This window comes from Chlorocebus sabaeus, chromosome X (assembly GCF_047675955.1).
Source record: "Chlorocebus sabaeus isolate Y175 chromosome X, mChlSab1.0.hap1, whole genome shotgun sequence".
In the NCBI taxonomy this organism is placed as follows: domain Eukaryota; kingdom Metazoa; phylum Chordata; class Mammalia; order Primates; family Cercopithecidae; genus Chlorocebus; species Chlorocebus sabaeus.
In genome coordinates this window covers 111,258,190-111,278,370 of record NC_132933.1, presented here as the reverse complement: position 1 = coordinate 111,278,370, position 20,181 = coordinate 111,258,190, and the positions used below count along the sequence as shown (strand labels likewise).

Here is a 20,181-nt window from a genome sequence, read left to right as displayed (position 1 = left end):
TGAGCCACCGGGCCTGGCCTAATTTTTGTATTTTTGTAGAGACTGGATCTTGCTCTGTTACTCAGGACAGTCTCAAACTTCTGGGCTCTAGTAATCTGCCTGCTTTGGCCTCCAAAAGTGCTGGGATTACAGGCATGAGCCATTGTACCTGGTCTCAATAAATTTTATAATTTATTCTGTAAATGTCTTGACATCTTTGTTAGATTTATTCCTAGGTTATTTTATTTTTTGAGACAGAGTCTCTCTCTGCCGCCCAGACTGGAGTGCAGTGGCACAATTTTGGCTCACTGCAATCTCCACCTTCCAGGCTTGACATATTCTCATGCCTCAGCCTCTTGAGTAGCTGGGACTACAGGTGTGCACCACTACACCCAGCTAATTGTTGTATATATATTTTTTCTTTTAGTAGAGATGGGGTTTTGCCATGTTGGCCAGTCTGGTCTTTTTTTTCTCTTTTTTTTTTTGAGACAGAGTCTCGCTCTGTTGCCCAGGCTGGAGTGCAATGGTGCGATCTGGGCTCACTGCAAGCTCCGCCTCCCGGGTTCACGCCATTCTCCTGCCTCAGCCTCCCGAGTAGCTGGGACTACAGGCGCCCGCCACCTCCCTCGCCCGGCTAGTTTTTTGTATTCTTTTTAGTAGAGACGGGGTTTCACTGTGTTAGCCAGGAAGGTCTCGATCTCCTGACCTCGTGATCCGCCCGTCTCGGCCTCCCAAAGTGCTGGGATTACAGGCTTGAGCCACCACGCCCAGCCGGCCAGTCTGGTCTTGAACTCCTGGTCTCAAGTGATCCGCCCACCTCAGCCTCCCAAAGTGCAGGGATTACAGGCGCGAGTCACCACATCTGGCCATTTTTTAATAAAGGCTTTGTAAATGGTATTTTAAGAAACACTTTGTAATACTAAAAATTTCAGACACATACAAGGATATAGTGTAATGAAACCCAGCTATCTACAACCCAGCTTTGACAATTATTAGTCATAGTTTATTTTTTTATTATTTTTTATTTATTTATTTTTGAGACAGAGTCTCACTCTGTTGCCCAGGTTGGAGTGCAGTGGCACGATCTCGGCTCACTGCAACCTCCGCCTCCAGGGTTCCAGCGATTCTCCTGTCTTGGCCTTCTAAGTAGCTGCGATTACAGACACCCGCCACCATGCCCAGCTAATTTTTTTGGTATTTTTAGTAGAGCTGGGGTTTCCCCATGTTGGCCAGACTGGTCTCGAACTCCTGACCTCAGGTGATCCACCTGTCTCGTCCTCCCAAAGTGCTGGATTACAAGCGTGAGCCACCGCACCTGACCTTATTTCATTTATACAACCTTATCCTAGATTATTTTGGAACAAATCCAAGAATATAGTTTTCTTCTGAAATCCCTTTAAAATCTATAGGTTCCCTCTCCCTCCTCTTTCTTTTCTTACAATTTGTTTGTTGTAGAAACTGGTTGTTTGTCCCTTAGTTTCTGTAGAGTCTGGATTTTTCTGACTGTGTACCTGTGGTATCTTTAGTATGTCTCTCTGTCCTTTGTATTTCCTGCAAATAGGTAATAAAATCTAGAGGCCTAATCAGATCCAGTTTTGTTTTGTGTGTGTGCAAGAACATTTTATAATATTATCGTGTTTCAAGTGGTGTTACGTATGGTACCCTTTAAAAGTTTTATTTTCTGTTTGTGGCTTATAAATATAGTTGGTTTTCGTATATTGATTTTAATCAGCAAACTTTCTAAACCTTGCTACTAATTCTAATTGTCTACAGATTCCTTTGACTTCTACACACAGAATCATATCATCTGCAAATTTTTTTCCTTTCTAGTAATGTTAGTTGTAGGTTTACTATACATGTCCTTTATCAGGTTAAGTTCCCCTCAATTCACAGTTTATGAGACTTTTAATCTGATTGGGTTTTGAATTTTACCAAACGCTTTTTCTGCATCTACTGATATGACTATGCGGATTTTCTTCTTTAGTCTGTTAATCTAGTGGATCGGCTGATTGGTTTAGAAATGCTGAACCAGCCATGCATTCCTAGTACAAACTCCACTGGCTCATAATATATCATCTTTTTAATATATTGCTGGATTCAATTTGCTAATATTTTGCTGAGGAGTTTTACTTCTGTGTTCATGACAGATACTGGTATGTAGTTTCCTTTTCTTGAACTGCCTTTACTGAATTTTGGTATCAGGGTAACGTTGACATCATAAAATGATTTGGGAAGTGTTATTTTCTATTTTCTTAAGGAGGCTGCCTTCCATGTCTCTTACCCACTCTTGTTCACTGAAGTTTTTATGTATTTATTTTTGGTTGGGGGAAAGACATTTATTGGAAAATACTGCGAACTCTCAGTAATAGTATCAAAGTCCATCTTCATATATTACCTATGTGGCATACAGAGGAGGCTGATGAAGGCTTGCTTTGGGGATTCTTCTGGTGCAAGTCAGTATGTGCTATTAGTCAGAACTAAAAGGCATAAGATCTTTGGAAACAAACAGAATTGAGGAATTTTTTGACAGGTTAAGGCACAAAATCGTGACCTTGTGAAGCTTATGTTACAATGTAGAGAGTATCTTATAATAAATGTTTTTAAGCTTAAAACATAAAAATACACGTTCCCAGGAAAAATTTGTGGCATTGTCTCATGTGCTGTGATGACAGAGGAATGAAATTGATTTTTACCAGACACTCCAGAAATAAACATTATCTCTTTTAGCTCAGTAAGTGCATGGAAACCGTGTTAGGGTTAAGGTCAACCTGGAAGGAAATTTCAAACACATGCTTAACAATTTATTGATGGCTTAGATCAGGATCTTGTAGGCAAGACAAGGGGAGGGATGACAGAGCCCGGGAGCTAAAATATATCGAAGGACTAGATTGATGTGCCTAGAGTAAGGCATTTGGGTCCAAAAAAACTGATTTCTCATCTAGAAAATGTGAAGAATGTGACTTGGTAGCAACACATTTGAACAAAGTTTTGGGGGTCTGGCTGATAAAATTGTTTCAAATCTTTCTTGTTAGTATTGCATGCCCACTGACATCCCAGAGATCAATTCAGTTTCTAAGCAAAGGAAAACTGATCTTTCTCTTCTGCCAGGAATAGCTCACTCAGGTCTTGGGGTACACACTGACCAGTGGGCCTCTTTCTTATCATCCCAGTTAAAATCCCTTTCTCTCTATATATGTTTTGCAACTTTAACAGTTCAGCTTTTTGGCAATATATTGAACATATTTAAAGCATAGAAATTTATCAGTTTTGATATCTGTATACATCCCATGAAACTATCACTACAATCAAGAAAAACATATTCATAGCCAGGTGCGGTGGCTCACACCCATAATCCCAACACTTTAGGAGGTCGAGGTGGGCAGACCACCTGAGGTCAGGAGTTCAAGACCAGCCTGGCCAACATAGTGAGACCTCATCTCTACTGAAAATTAAAAAATTAGCCGGGCGTGGTGGCGGGCACCTGTAATCCCAGCTACTTGGGAGGCTGAGACAGGAGGATCGCTTGAGTCCAGGAGTTCCAGGCTGCAAGGAGCCAAGATTGCACCACGGCACTCCAGCCTGGGAGACAGAGAAATACCTTGACTTTAGAAGAATAAAAAATAAAAAATAAAAATGGCTTGGCATGGTGGCTCACACCTGTAATCCTAGCACTTTGGGAGGCCGAGGCAGGCAGATCACTTGAGGTCAGGAGCTCAAGACCAGCCTGGCCAATACGGTGAAACCCTGTCTCTACTAAAAATACAAAAAACTAGCCAGGTGTGGTGGCAGGTGCCTGTAAACCCAGCGACTTGGGAGGCTGAGGCAGGAGGATCACTTGAACCGGGGAGGTGGAGGTTACAGTGAGCTGAGATTGCGCCACTGCACTCCAGCCTGGGCGACGGGATGAGACTCCATCTCCAAAAAAAGAAAAACATATTCATTACCCCCAGAATTTCCTCATGCTTCTCTGTAATTCCTCCCTCCCTCTACCCTCATCCCTAGGCAACTGTCATTATAGATAAGTTTGCATTTTCCAGAAGTTTATGTAAATGGAATCATATAGCGTGTTCTCTTTTTTGCCTGGCTTCTTTCACTCAGCATAATGATCTTGTGTTTCATCCATATTGCTGCAGATATCAATAGTTTGATCCTTTTTATTGCTGAGTGGCATTCCATTGTATGGATATGTCACGATTTATTGATCTATTCACCTAGTGATGAAACTTCAAAAAAATTTTAGCCATTCTAATAGGTGTGACCACTGAGATTTTAATTTTGTTACAGGATGTTTTCCCCTGGATGTTCTTTTGGTTCTTTTTAAAATCTGCTATGTCATTAGAAATTTTTTCTGCTCTCTGAAAATATTTTACAAGCTTATTATTGATTTGTAAAAACCTGGGCTAGGCGCGGTAGCTCATGCTTGCAATCCCAGCACTTTGAGAAGCTAAGGTAGAAGGATCACTTGAGCCTAGGAGTTGGAGATCAGCTTGGGCAACACAGTGAGACCTCATCTCTACAAAAAAAAAAAAAAAAGAAAAAGAAAAAAATTAGCTGGGTGTGGTGGTGCGCACCTGTTGTCCCAGGTACTAGGAAGGCTGAGGTGGGTGGATTGCTTGGGTGCAGGAGGTCGAGGCTGCAGTGAGCTGTGATCATGCCATTGCACTCCAGCCTGGGTGACAGCACAAGACCTTGTCTCAAAAACAAACCAACCAACCTGGTAAGCTTATTTTAAAAATCTTTGTCTCTTAATTCCAATACCTGCAGTAGGTTTGGATTTGTTTCTACTATCTGTCATTTCTGTTGGGTCTTACTTGTTTCCTTGTGTGTCTGATAATTTTGACTTGCTGGCTACTGCCCTGGAAAAAGTTTATGTCGGGTGGATAGGATGAAGTTAGTGGGGGTTAGGATAAAAGTGTTTGCCTTCATATGAACCCAGGAGGCGGAGCTTGCAGTGAGCCAAAATCACTCCACTGTGCTCCAGCCTGGGCCACAAAGCGAGACTCCGTCTCAAAAAAAAAAAAAAAAAAAAAAAGTGTTTGCCTTCAGAGACTTTCTTTTTGTTTACACCATACATCTGAAATTATTAGTAAAGGAAGGGGAAACTTCAAATCAAGTACATGGCTTCAGCTCCCCTGGCTGCCCCAGGCTATGTGTACCTGGGTGAAAATCCATTCAAGGTGGACTGGTGGCCGCAATTTTTTCAGGGGAAGTTTGTTCCCAATTTCCTCATCTCTTGCTTTGCTCAGTGACAAGGCAGCTTTCTCTATAGTCTTCCGGTGTTGAAGGGAAATAAGGGCATGCTTATCTGTCTCCTTTTATCCTGGGGGGATTGCCTTTTGCACTCCTAACAATGAGGAGTGTCTTCTAACAGATTTCCCAACTTGTACTGACCTTAGATCTTAACCTTGGTTCTCTGGCACAGAAGTGTTCAGTAATGACAAATGCCCTGTTTGCAAAATGGGCCATGTGGTAACTCTGATATTCCACTTATCATTCTGATTAAAGGCTTTCATATAAAAATTGGTCACTGAGGCCTGGTGCGGTGGCTCACGCCTGTAATCCCAGCACTTTGGGAGGCCGAGGCGGACGGATCATGAGGTCAGGAGTTCAAGACCAGCCTGGCCAACATGGTGAAACCCTGTCTCTACTAAAAATATGTGGTGGCGGGTGCCTGTAATCACAGCTACTTGGGAGGCTGAGGCAGGAGAATCGTTTGAACCTGGGAGGTGGAGGTTGCAGTGACCCGAGATTGTGCCATTGCACTGTAGTCTGGGCGACAGGGCGAGACTCCGTCTCAAAAAAAAAAAAAAAAAAAAAAAAATTGGTCACTGAGCTCCCCAATACTTCTTTTTATTCCCCCGAGACGGACTCTCACTCTGTTGCCCAGGCCAGAGTGCAGTGGCGCGATCACGGCTCACTGCAACCTCTGCTTCTCAGGCTCAAGCAATTCTCCTGCCTCAGCCTCCCAAGTAGCTGGGATTACAGGTGCCTGCCAACACACCTGGCTAATTTTTTTTTTTTTTTCGTATTTCGAGTATAGACGGGGTTTCATCATGTTAGTCAGGCTATCTTCGAACTCCTGACCTCAAGTGATCCGCCTGCCTCGGCGTCCGGAAGTGCTAGGATTACAGCTGCGAGTCACCTTGCCTGGCCCCTGATACCTTTTCAGCTATTCAGTGCTTTCAAGGTCATTTTAAAAACATATTTTCTGCAGCACTTTTCATTGTTTTTTCTTTTTTTTTTTTTTCTTCTTTTTTTTGAGACGAAGTCTCGCTCTGTCGCCCAGGCTGGAGTGCAGTGGCCGGATCTCAGCTCACTGCAAGCTCCGCCTCCCGGGTTTACGCCATTCTCCTGCCTCAGCCTCCGGAGTAGCTGGGACTACAGGCGCCCGCCAACTCACCCGGCTAGTTTTTTGTATTTTTAGTAGAGACGGGGTTTCACCGTATTAGCCAGGATGGTCTCGATCTCCTGACCTCGTGATCCGCCCGTCTCGGCCTCCCAAAGTGCTGGGATTACAGGCTTGAGCCACCGCGCCCGGCCTTCATTGTTTTTTCATCCGGAGGATTTATCCAAATAATCTCATCCATCATTATGGGAAATAGGAAGCAAATCTGCTTTTTGTACTGCCATCACTCAGGATTCCTCCAGAGGACTCAGAGTTCTAGACACCGGTAAAACGTTTATATAGATGATCTGACTAGGCAGAAGAGGTCTGGAATCTACACAATTATTTTCAATAAATGCTCATAATATATGGTAACACTAAAGAAGACATTTTGTAAAATGTAAATATCAGTAAGAATATAATGGCATCATCATGACAACGACCTAGAGATTGCTTTCCTCCTGCTTATGCTTAAACTGTTTCGCGAAGATCAGACTGGAAGACAATGCCAGATGGAAGTCTGCTGCTTCTCCATTTGGGCCCACGTTTCCTTATGTATAAAATGATGGTATCTGAAGTCCTCATCAGCTCCAACATTCTAAATTTAATACTAGTTTTTGGGGAAACATGGGATAGCTGAAAGAGGCGATCAGGCAAAAGAGATTAACTGAGAGATCTCTTAACTAGTGAGAAAAATAGATAAAAGCAGGAAGAAATTTCTATGGACTCGATGTCTTCAGTCTCTTTTAGCTGGGTTCAAATATTTTAGGAGGAACTGGCAGAATGCTTAACGGCTGTTATTTTTGCCACATGAAACAAAACTCAGACATTATCTCTTTTGTGCTAGAAATAATCTGGTATATCGCCCAAGTACCAACAAAGGTAAAACCATCAATATTTTCCAAAAGACAGTTCAACTAAGGAAACTGTAATAATAATAGCAGAAATAGATTTTATCAAAATATACAGTGATCTGTGACTCCTCTTCTCTCAGTTAAAAACAGTGCCTAAAACCCCTAACTTTAGCCTGCTTTTAGGCCTTAAACTTTCTAGCAGAAAAGGTATTTTTAAACGACTGGCAAGGTAAAGAACAAAGCTTCTGACTACCCTTTTCTTCTAACAGTGAAATACATTTTATCTTCAAATACTCTGAGTGACACTGAAGTGCTGCACCTACGTTTTTTGCTGCTGGTGGGATGGGATGGGCATGAAAGCATATAGAAGGGCAAGGAGAAGGTACCTTTTAAAAATACCATTCTAAAACAATTGCAACAGCATATAGGAGTGGAAGGCTCTGCTCTGAGACCATGACTTGGCTCAGGGCTGGTCAACGAATCTCTTTCCAGACCTTCCTTTCTTTGTGTGTAAAATGAAGCCCTGACTCTGTAACTGGGATCTCACTAGATACTGAAGATACAGAATTCTTGGATGACTAATTTAAATTTTGTTTGGCTCGTAAAGGAAGGAATATATCAAACAGGTTTTACACTCTAAAATAATATAAAATTGGAAAATGGATGGTCAGGGCTTAGTTTTTATAATCAAGCAAAATAAAACACGCATAAAAACATACCATTCCTGAAGTTCAGGAGAAGGAATGAGACCCGCGGTTCCATTTTTGGAGTTTTCCAGTTTACCCTGCCACCAATTATGATCATCCTTACTAATAATCTGGATGATGTCACCAACTCTGAATCGAATGCCAGCTTCTTTGCAGGGGATGAGGTCATCCTTGGCTGGATCATATTCAAATTGTGCTCTTACATAGATCTATAAAACAGGAGTTTGTAAGAAAGGATGCCATAGTGATGTGAAAGAGAAGTTAGCTCTAATGTCATAACCACACAGCAACACTTACAATACTAACAGGACATCAGATGGTGAAAGCAAAAACGATGCATGGAAATACGACACAAAAAACTTCTACCGCTAGAAACAATGTACTAGTAATCTTTGATGTGTATAGCTTCAAAACTTTGCTGTTTTTATTTGGAAGGAATACTTGAAATACTTGTTTAATAAGAATAAAGACTTAATTTATGCTTTTACTATAACAGAATAGGCCTATAATTATAGAAAAGTATGCTCGCTCTTTTTTAAACCTGCATTGGTGATGCTGGCATCATGGATAAGTTGTCATGACTGTGTGGCAGCCTTTAAGCCATAAATACTAGCAGTCAGGATAGGTTTTAACCCTAAAGCAGCACATGAATTAAAACTAGCAAGAACTCTGGGTTGGTATCCTGCTGTAAAATGCTTATATGACAACTGGCAGTGTGTCTACACACTGCTGATAGAGTTAAGTGTAACTCAAACGATTTTTTTAAAAGTTAAAAAAACAGCTTTATTTTTTTCTAATTTAGGTTTTAGGTTTGTATTTTACTCTTCTGAGAGAATAAAAATGAATTTGAACCCTTGTTTCCCCAATGTAACACTTGAAATCAGCACAGAGCTTCAAGACATGCATAGTTCCAGGTTCTGAGTTTTATGATATGTGAATTTACTTAGGAAATAGATTAGCATTCAAGGGTTTATTATATGGCAGCATTTTATGAATTATTTGATTTTTAAATGCTTTAAGATAAGGTAATTCATATCCCATGTTGCATCAATTATACAGTCTTAAGACAAAATTATGGGTGAATTCTATCAGGTACTAATTTATACATATCTTAACACTAAATCTGATTTTTTAAATACTAGATTTCAAGATAAAAATCCCATAAAAATTCTATCTCTTGAAATTAAAATTGAATATTAATGTTTAAGTCACTGTAAAACCAACCTGAAGACTTTGGAACCACTGTGTGATTTTTTCTGTTTATTTTCAGCAATCCAGCCTATAAAATTAACAAGTCTCTGCATCTGCATTTAAAATCTATACCTCTAAAGTGCTGGCAATTTGAAAGTTGCTTGCCAGTATTAGGCAGCACTTAACTTTTCATGTTTGAACTAGCACAGGCATATCAGGATGTAAAGCCAAGATAATTTATATTCTTTTCTTATTTTTCATTGCAAATGGCTTTTAGAAATACGCATGCAAATACAAACTTAAGAAAAAGCTTTCAACTTCAGAAAACTGTTGCTTAAAAATGTTCATCAGCAGGTACTTTTTAGTTATTCTTAGAATTCTAAGAATGTTATAACCTTTAAAATTCTTTTGCATGCCAGAGGCAGGCCCATAGGCCCCCCCGAAGGATGAATTCTTAACCGTTAATATAAAATTATCAGGTTGAAATTACAATAACCATCACAGCTACAAAGATGTGAGGAAAAATTCTTTATAGAGAATTAGTCATGTGTAATGTGTTAAAATGAAATGGTACAAGCTCTCAATGCTCAAATGTTATGGTCCAAAATGCAAACATTATGGGATGGAAAGGGTTAATAAAGGATTGGCTATTAGCAGCTCAGTTTAGAGAAGTTTCTATAGAGGATATCTATTCACCTGTCGTCCTTTTGGTTGGGTAGTTGATGGCAAGTCCTGTAGAATAAAGCCAACCCAGGAGAAAAATTTTCATTTATTTTTCAAGAGTACAAAGTAATTTGTGTGTTCTGTTACAATATGGTTAAAAAAATGAGCTAGATTTAAGTTGTAAAGAGATAATATACATTATTCCATTTCTCAGAAATGTTGAGTTATCAAAAAAATCAAACCCAGGCCATTTAGCAGCAAGCTGAAGAAAGCAGGTAAGTTTAAGCAGAGAGATAATGTGTTCTTAAGAAACAACTCAGCATCTTCAACACAAAAGCCACTGCAAGTGAAACAGCCTATTAAAAAAAAATAAATAAATAAAAGGAGCTGTTGCCCTTTTCAACTTAGTCACTGCAACCATTTAGATTTTGAAAAATTCAATGGCTATATGGCTTTTCATCTTAAAAGCATTAAATGTTAACTGTTACGAATGAATGCCTTTGGTAGCCTATTTTAAAGTTGAAAATAAAGTCGTAGAAAATTTTCTTTCATAATTTCTCTTACTGATATACTTAGAATATCATTCCATTTGAGATAATTTCTAAATTATTTACAATTTTACCTGATAAAAAAGTTGATACATTCTCAAACGGCAAATTAAAAGTCAGGATAGAAGAATACTGCTGCATTATTAGAACTCTCAATAATTTTAACTGGGTGATAAACAGCAGTATTAGCAACAAAAATATTGCCAACCTGCACCTGTTAAGTGCTTCCATTTGTTTAAATAAGTTAAAAACAATTCTTTCTATATTCCAAAATGGATAGTTCTGAAAAAATTTAAAACTCCAAGTTCAAGTCAAATATAAAGTACTTTGTGTTAAAGATGTGATAACAGCGTGGCTTAAGTGCAGTTTGAAGCCAGTTCTTTTTGCTTTTCATATCCAGGCAAGGCTTATAATTCACAAAAATATGTGCACGTACCACAATAACAGAGGGCACACCAATTCGTAAACTTAGATAGCGGAAACTAAAACATGTTGCTGATATCACTCAGAATAGAAAACTACAAAGCCCAAGAATACCCAAATGCCTACTCTGCAAAATTTTTACATTTATCTTTTTCAAATTAAAAAATATTTAGAAGTTTAAACAAATTTCCATTTACATCGTTTGTATAGGTTTGAGCAAAGAAATACATACAAGTGGGGTGGCATAGAAATATTTTTAGAATGACTAAAGCAGTATTGAACTACATTTCTTCAAATTTAACTGCTGAAGGGAATTTTTAATGAGAAGGAAATGTTAAAAAAGATTTTCCAGGAGTAAAGTGCATTGTAGCTGTAGTAGCCTTGTATATCAGCAGAAGACACTATTTCCACTGAACACATGTAACTAGAACACTCATGGCAGGTGAGCACCAACAAAATTGTCACACTTTGCTGTGTGGAGCTAAAGTTCTTACCGAAACAGAATTGTTAGTGCTGCTATGACCATTAGCTGGGGACTGTCTGGAAGTGGAAGGGGAATCTCTCTGAAATAAGACACAAGGTTCATTAACACAGAACACCAGCACAGAAACACAGAGATATTTACATCAAAAGTAACAACCACAGTCTGACAACCATTTCCTTTGAGGTTTGAGCTGCATAAGTGCCATACTGACTTGCTTGCATGATTTCACAGAAGTATGAAAAAAATTTTGCAGTTCGAAGGCTCACATATTATGAGTGATGACCGTGTCATTCATTTTAATCAATTCTTTCCTATCTCTAACATTCTATACCTTTTCTTTCTTTTAATGAGACCTAGAAGAGTGACTTGATATTAAACCCTATCAAGATGACAAATATTACTATAAAATTATTGTGCTGAAGATCCCAACTGCCTAATTTTTATTAAAGATTAGGTTTAAAAAGTATTTAACAATTGTTAGTACCTCAGTGTCAAGAGTTACTAACTGACCCAATCTGAAGAGAAACAAACCTAAGATTTCACATGTTATAATTCCTTCAGAATCTTTCTATTATAGAATAAATATTATTACTAGTAAGGGTAAAAGAGATATACATCAGAGAAGAACTCTTTTTAAAGACCATTTTAGTAGATTGATTAAAATAATAATCTCAAGCCTATAATAATATTACACTTCCGGCAAAGATCCTAGGAGCCACAGCCACTCTTCCTATATCCAGGCTCCTCCATCGCTTGCTTTCTCTCTACTATTCTACACACTCAAAATATTTTCCAGGCTCCATTCCCTTAGTGTCTAAATCAACTTTAACGATAAGAACAAGGAGAGGTAGGAAATAAGTACTTTTAAATTTTTGCTTCTGTAGAGTTCTTTTAAGCCTTAGAAATGTGCATGTCTCTTTAAAAGACATTTGTTTTTTTCCCTAGATGACTTAAGAGCATTTCTAGAACCTGTTAGCCTTAAAGGTAATGAGATCCCTTAGAAGAGCATTCTCATATGTTAGTGAGCAAGACTGATCTCCAGGTGCCACCCGCAGAGACTCAAGTCAGTAGAGCCAGGGTGAGGGGCAGGGGTCTACTCTTTAACCAAGGACCTGGGGGATGCAGATGCAGGTGGCCAGAGAGCCTTCTTTTTTTTTTTTGAAATATTGCCCTAGCTGGGAAGAGTCCAACCACTAGCTTGAATTCTGCCAGGGAACAGGAGGGCCAAAAAGGCTGGGGATAGAGCTAGGAGAGAAGTATCATTATTTTTCCTACTATTCAAAGGCAAAGAAGGTAAGAGGGGTTCTTTTTACTCAAGAACATAGAATTTACATCTATGATACTGGTTCCACCCCAAACTAGTTCGACCACTTAAAAAACAAAAGAGAAACTTACGTTATATTAATAACTAACAGTACCTTCTGGTTAGTTAGCCAAAAAGACAAAAATCAATTGTATTTACTAAATTTCTTCAACAAATGAGAAATGATATAAGGACATCTGTAATTCTAGAATATTAAAATTATTTACATAAAATGTTAAGTGTGACATTCTTTGTTTCCCAGCAAAGTTTGTGCTCTAGGTAACAAATTTCAATGCTCTGAATCCTGGAACAGAAGCAATTCTGCATTTTCTTTTGAAATATACTATTAATTGAAGTTCCACAAAAAGCCACCAAGAGGAGCTCAAGACCCGTTATAACGGACACCTCAACTGCCATGGCTCACCAAAAATACACTTGACAAAACTACACATTTTAATATGTATCTTCAATAGGTTTTAAAAAAATATGAAGCCTGATTTTTCTTATAAAATTTACACCATCACTAGAGACTAAAAGTATTACAATTTCCCTCTCAGGTTCTTCTAAGTACAAATCCAATAAGTTACCTGTCAGTCCTAAAAATTAACTTTAGGAAATGTGTACTTCATATTGATGCACACATTCTTAGAAGATGCACATGAAAGAACAAGCTTCAATAAATAACACTCGAGCTGAATGTGCAATGACCAAAGGATGATACCATTTATGCCCGTTTATATTTCCAATATAAAAAGAATAGATTTTTGAATCTCATTTAATAACCAACACGAAACTGAATAATATAGGTTAGAAGAACTATAATTTCTATAGGATAAACCTATTTTAAGAAAGAAACTTTGGGGCTGTATTACTCTAGAAAACTTACTTGTTTACAGATGACATACCATTCTAAATTTACACAATCTTACAAAAGGTTGCAAAAGCCTATTTCCCTCTAGTGAAGTCAATTATCAATTCATTGCAGACTTAACTTCCATCTAGAGACCTGTGGCAATTATATGAACAACTCTATCTCAACAGAAATAGATCACTTCTCAGATTCTTGGAAAGAAGAACTATCTATGTGATTTCTTAACAAGGGAAGTGAATGAACTTCCTGGAAATATTATTGCAATTATGGCCTTTAGTTTTTTTCCCTCAGACTCTCCGTTTTTTCCTTATTAAGCCTTATGTCATTATTTATAACTTCTCTACATTTTGCTCAGATTTCAGCCTGCAAAAAGTTCAAGTGCTGAGGAGATCCACATGGAAGCAGGGCTGAGTAGGTGGATGGGACCTACTCTGTTCCGTTATCTTTGTTGTAAAATTGGTGTGCAGTGATCTAACAGCACAGGCAGAAACAATCTCCCAGAAAGCAAAAACATACAGCCATCAGCAGACAGTTAGTTAAGAACTCAGAGGAGATGGGGGTGGTTTGTTAGAGTCATTACCTCACAGGATGAAGACTGAGTACGGTAACTTGGCACAATCTTGAAGGTAATACTCCCCCGCATTTCCCTCTGGAGAGGGGGAAAAAAAAAGAAAGAAAAGTTTTCTTACAAACAAATGTTCGCAAAACCATGTAAGAAGCCATTCAAAATATGTGGGGGCAATTAGCACAAGCCATCTGAGAGCACATAGCCTGACAATGAAACCTAGTCATGAAGCAGGGACTGCTCGAGTTAACAGTGGAGGAAGTTCCTGGGAAAAGCCCAGCAGCCGATTGCCTTACTCATACAGCAATGGTCTCACAGATCTTCAATGGTCACCTTTTTATAGACATGAATACAAAACTTTCTAAGTGACATGCCTTTCAAAAGTGAATATACATTGAATTAGATAATAAACTAGGTAATTACATAAAAATTATATTGAGTATGCCACATTATAATGGTATACCCCATAGAATATGCTTTTTACTTTTAAAAAATTTTTATTTATTTATTTTGAGAGAGTCTTGCTCTGTCATCCAGGCTAGAGTGCAGTGGCAGCATCTCGGCTCACTGCAACCTCTGCCTCCCAGGTTCTGGTGATTGTCCTGCCTCAGCCTCCCAGGTAGCTGGAATTATAGTCATGTGCCACCACGCCTTGCTAATGTTTATATTTTTAGTAGAGACGGGGTTTCACCATGTTGGCCAGGCTGGTCTTGAACTCCCAACTTCAGGTGATTCGCCCACCTTGGCCTCTCAAAGTGCTGGGATTACAGGCGTGAGCCACCGCACCCAGCCACTTTTTGCTCACTAATTTTGGCTTTAAAAATTTTTTTTGGTGAGTCTGTAAAGTTTATTTCATACTTAATAGGTATTCATAACCTGGGGGCTACTACACTGCAGTGGGAAAAGGGACCAGAGGCCCAAAACACCTCTGTCTGCTTGCTATGACAATCAACACAGGCAAAGGCTGTCATTTTGCCTTTTTTAAAAATCCAAAGCCTAATTCGAATACAGATTTTGAATATGTATGGTCAAAAATGGCCTGGTCTACCGTGGCTTTCCTCCCTTCTATGCTGTAGAGAAATCCACGACAGCTGGCTATGACTCAGCTCAACAGGAAAGAGGTTTCTGACACTGCTGATGTCAGGAGAGTTGAGGTCAGTGAGAAACTAGTTCACATGTATAAACGCTGAAAAGGTTTTCTTTAAACATCTGCTTAGTAAGAAACAGGAGATAAAGGATAAAAGGAGAGTGTTAAAGCCCACATTGCTAAAGACAGGCAAAATGTTTGTAAACTCTATTGTATTTCAACATTTTTCTAGTTGTCAGTTTTGTGAATGTTATATAAGTTCAAGTCCACATAAATATGGTACCAGAAATTCTCTGATTACAGAATACTCCTCATTTGTGTATTTAAAAACAAGCTAACAGAGTAAAAGTCAATTTTCAGAAAGGAAAAACTTTCATTTACTTACAAGCATTTTTTGCAGCTGTTCTACTGTTTGGTTAGCCACACTGATGCCATTGATTTCTCGAATTTCATCACCAACGTGAAGTGTACCTAAGAAATTATATAACATTATAAACATGAAATGATATATGCTTTTATAGTAACAAAATCCAGAGGCATTAATGTAATTTTTAAAAACTAAGTTGAATATTGAGGGCCAATATTTCAGAGACAGACACAAGTTTGCTTGCAGCAGAATTATTTAACTCATGTAGTAACCTCATCAAAACAGATATATCTACTTATGGAAGGCACAGTTTTGATGGATGGCTGCAGAAATCTGTTTATTTTTCTGAGAGAGGTGGTATGTATAGTGGTTTAAAAGTATGGCTTCTGGATCCAGACTGCCTGGGTTCAAATTCCCGCTTCCTTGCTTACTAGCTTTAAGATCTTGGGTAAATTACTGGAACTCTCCATATCTCAGTTTTTACATTTGTAAAGTGGAGATGAAAACAGTACCCATCTCATGGATTGTTTTAAGAGCTAAACAAATTTAATATATGCAGAAGGCTTAGAACTGTTCTTGGCGCATACCAAGCACCATGTCAGTGTTTCCTGCTATCGTTATCTGCCAGATATGATACGAAGGTTGTTAATTTTCCAAGAGTTGTGACATGATAATATCTACATAACAGCAAGTTCCGTTAAACATAATTTAATCTTTGGTTGGCATTTCAGCATCTTGTAATACTTCAGCTAGAAAGAAATGACCAAGAACCAATGCGTAGAGTGTTATTTACAATTTTGCTTCCTTATTTATAAATCGTGCACAAATTTACATACTGACCTGGCTTCATTACAAAAAGATAACTCCGCATGCAACAATTAAAGAATAAACATTCATCTTAAGTACACATGGGCCATTTATAAAAATGATTAAAGTGCTATGCTATAAAGCAAGTCTCGACAAACCTCAAAGAAATGGTGTCATACAGACTACATTCTCCAACCACAATGCAATTAAGTTAGAAGTAAATTACAAAAAGATATACAGAAAATCCCGTAAGTGTGAAAAGTAACAGACAATTATAAATAACTTATAGGTCAATGAAAAGTATCATAATAGAAATGTAAAAATACTTAGAATTGAGTTATAAAAATGCTTCATATCAAAACTGGTGGGATACATTAAGACAGTATTTACAGGGAGAGTTTAGTCTTAAATACACATATTAGAAAAGAAGGCTGGGCCAGGCACGGTGGCTCACACTTGCAATCCCAGCACTTTGGGAGGCCGAAGTGGGCGGCTCACAAGGTCAGGAGTTCGAGACCAGCCTGGTCAATATGGTGAAACCCCGTCTCTACTAAAATATAAAAATTAGTCATGTGTGGTGGTGGGCACCTGTAATCCCAGCTACTTGGGAGGCTGAGGCAGGAGAATCGCTTGAACCCGGAAGCAGAGGTTGCAGTGAGCACAGGTCGCACCATTGCACTCCAGCCTGGGCGACAGAGCGAGACTCCATCTCAGAAAAAAAAAAAAAAAAAAAAAGAAAAAGAAAAGAAGGCTGGGCATGGCGGCTCATGTGTATAACCTCAGTGTTTTGGGAGGCTGAGGTGAGAAGATCACTAGAGGCCAGGAGTTTGAGACCAACCTGTGCAATAAAGCAAGACTCTATCTCTACAAAGTATTAAAAAAATTAGCTGGGTGTGGTTGCTTGTAGTCCTAACTCAGGAATCTGAGACAGGAGGATTACTTGAGCCCAGGAGTTTAAGGAGGTTGCAGTGAGCTATGATTATGCTACTGCATTCCAGCAGCTGATGGAGCGAGACCCTGTCTCAAAACAAAAAAAAAAAAGAAAGAAAGAAAGACTGGAAATAAATGAACTATGTGTCAAATTTGTAAAGTTAGCTAAAACTAATAGAAAGTTAAAAAAAAGGAGATAATAAAAATTAGGTCATAAAACAATGAAACAGAAAATAAACATACAATGAAGAGAATGAACCAAACCCAGAGTGGGTTTCTGAACAAACCTCTGGCAAGGTTGATCAAGAAAAAAAGAGTAGGCACAAATAAACAATACTAGAAATGAACAGGGCACATAATGACAAAGACGGCAGAGAATAAAAAGGTGAGAGAATACTATGAAGAAGCTCTCTGCAATAATATTTTAAAACTTAGATTTTTTTAAGGAAAATGTAATTTACCAAAACTCACTCAAGAAATAGAAAGCCTGGATGGCCTTTTAATGTTAAAGAAATTGAAGCAGTTGTTAAAAAACAAAAACAAAACTTTCTTAAAACTAAAAACCAAAACGCCAGGCTCTGATACTTTTATAGGCAAGTCCTACCAAACTTTCAAGATACAAATCATTCCAATATTATATAAAGTCTTTCAGAGAACTGAAGAGGGAATACTCTCCAAGTCACTGTATGAGGTAGATATAACTTTGAAACTAAAATCAGGCAGAGATATATAAGAGAGGAAAATTAACTACGGGCCAGTCTTACTCATAAATGCAAATAGTGAGATCTTATAAACAAAACATTAGCACACGGTCAGGCAGTACATAAAAAAGATAATATGTAATGACTAAGCTGAGTTTATCTGAGAAATGCAAGGGTGGTTTATCATTAGGAAATCTTTAAAAGACATTCACCACATTAACAGATAAAAGGAAAAAAACAAATGATCATCTCAGCAGATACTGAAAGAGCATTTGATTAAATTCAAAACCCATTCCCATTTAAAATGCTCAGCAACTACGAATATAAAGGAACTTCTTTAGCCCCATTAAAAGGTATGTACTAAAAATCTACATTATTCTTAATGAATAAATATTGGAAAGGTTTTTTAAAAAAACATTTTTTTTTTCCCTAGAGACAAGGTCTCTCTCTGACACCCAGGCTGGAGTGGCGTGATCACAGCTCACTACAGCCTCAAACTCCTGGGCTCAAGCAATCCTCCCACTTCAGCTTCCTGAGTAGTTGGGACAAGAGGCGAGCACCACCATGCCCGGCTAATTTTAAATTCCTTTTAAAAATAAGAATATGACAGGATGTCTACTATACCACTCCTTGAAAGACTGCAGGTCCCAGCCAGTGCAGTAACATAACAAAGAGAAGTTAAAGAAATAATGATGTTCCCCACTGTCAATATCAGACAGATCAACGAGACAGAAGGTTAACAAGGATATCCAGGACCTGAACTCAGCTCTGCAACAAGCAGACCTAATAGACATCTACAGAACTCTCCACCCGAAATTAACAGAATATACATTCTTCTCAACACCACATCGCACTTATTCTAAAACTGACCACATAGTTGGAAGTAAAGCACTCCTCAGCAAATGTAAAAGAACAGAAATCACAACAAACTGTGTCTCAGACCAGAGTACAATCAAATTAGAACTCGGGATTAAGAAACTCACTCAAAACCACACAACTACATGGAAACTGAACAACTTGCTCCTGAATGACTACGGGGTAAATAACAAAATGAAGGCAGAAATAAAGATGTTCTTTGAAACCAATGAGAACAAAGAGACAACATACCAGAATCTCTGGGACACATTTAAAGCAGTGTGTAGAGGGAAATTTATAACACTAAATGCCCATAAGAGAAAGCAAGAAAGATCTAAAATCGACACCCTAACATCGCAATTAAAAGAACTAGAGAAGCAAGAGCAAACAAACTCAAAAGCTAGCAGAAGACAAGAAATAACTAAGATCAGAGCAGAACTGAAAGAGATAGAGACACAAAAAACCCTTCAAAAAATCAATGAATCCAGGAGCTGGTTTTTTGAAAAGACCAACAAAATTGACAGACCGCTAGCAAGACTAATAAAGAAGAAAAGGGAGAAGAATAAAATAGACACAATAAAAAATGATAAAGGGGATATCACCACCGATCCCACAGAAATACAAACTACCATCAGAGAATACTATAAACAACACTACGCAAAGAAACTAGAAAATCTAGAAAAAATGGATAAATTCCTGCACACCTACGCTCTCCCAAGACTAAACGAGGAAGAAGTTGAATCTCTGAATAGACCAATATGTTGGCTGTGAAATTGAGGCAATAATTAATAGCTTATCAACCAAAAAAAGTCCAGGACCAGACGGATTCACAGCCGAATTCTACCAGAGGTATAAAGAGGAGCTGGTACCATTCCTTCTGAAACTATTCCAATCAATAGAAAAAGAGGGAATACTCTCTAACTCATTTATGAGACCAACATCATCCTGATGCCAAAGCCTGGCAGAGACACAACAAAAAAAAGAGAATTTTACACCAATATCCCTGATGAACGTTGATGCAAAAATCCTCAATAAAATACTGGCAAACCAAATCCAGCAGCATATCAAAAAGCTTATCCACCACGATCAAGTCAGCTTCATCCCTGGGATGCAAGGCTGGTTCAACATACACAAATCAATAAATGTGATCCATCATATAAACGGAACCAAAGACAAAAACCACTTGATTATCTCAATAGATGCAGAAAAGGCCTTTGACAAAATTCAATGGCCATTCATACTAAAAACTATCAATAAGTTAGGTATTGATGGAATGTATCTCAAAATAATAAGCTATTTATGACAAACCCACAGCCAATATCATACTGAATGGGCAAAAACTGAAGCATTCCCTTTGAAAACTGGCACAAGACAGAGATGCCCTCTCTCACCATTCCTATTCAACATACGGTTGGAAGTTCTGGCCAGGGCAATCAGGCAGGAGAAAGAAATAAAGGGTAT

The 20,181-nt window shown here is 38.4% G+C and overlaps 1 protein-coding gene across 11 annotated transcripts in view; it reads right to left on the bottom strand.

The window, feature by feature from the left end:
* Positions 1 to 20,181, bottom strand: part of CASK (calcium/calmodulin dependent serine protein kinase) — a 401,324-nt gene that overhangs the window by 31,136 nt on the left and 350,007 nt on the right. For 4 of the 11 annotated variants that reach the window (XM_037992948.2, XM_037992951.2, XM_037992950.2 and 1 more), the window contains 5 exons: positions 15,446 to 15,531; positions 13,989 to 14,057; positions 11,245 to 11,313; positions 9,813 to 9,848; positions 7,938 to 8,134 (listed from right to left, as the gene is read on the bottom strand). In XM_037992948.2, coding sequence (XP_037848876.1) covers positions 7,938 to 8,134; positions 9,813 to 9,848; positions 11,245 to 11,313; positions 13,989 to 14,057; positions 15,446 to 15,531 — 457 coding nt within the window. The remainder of the gene's footprint in view (positions 1 to 7,937; positions 8,135 to 9,812; positions 9,849 to 11,244; positions 11,314 to 13,988; positions 14,058 to 15,445; positions 15,532 to 20,181) is intronic. The other 7 variants (XM_037992955.2, XM_073013790.1, XM_037992958.2 and 4 more) reach the window with 3 other exon arrangements.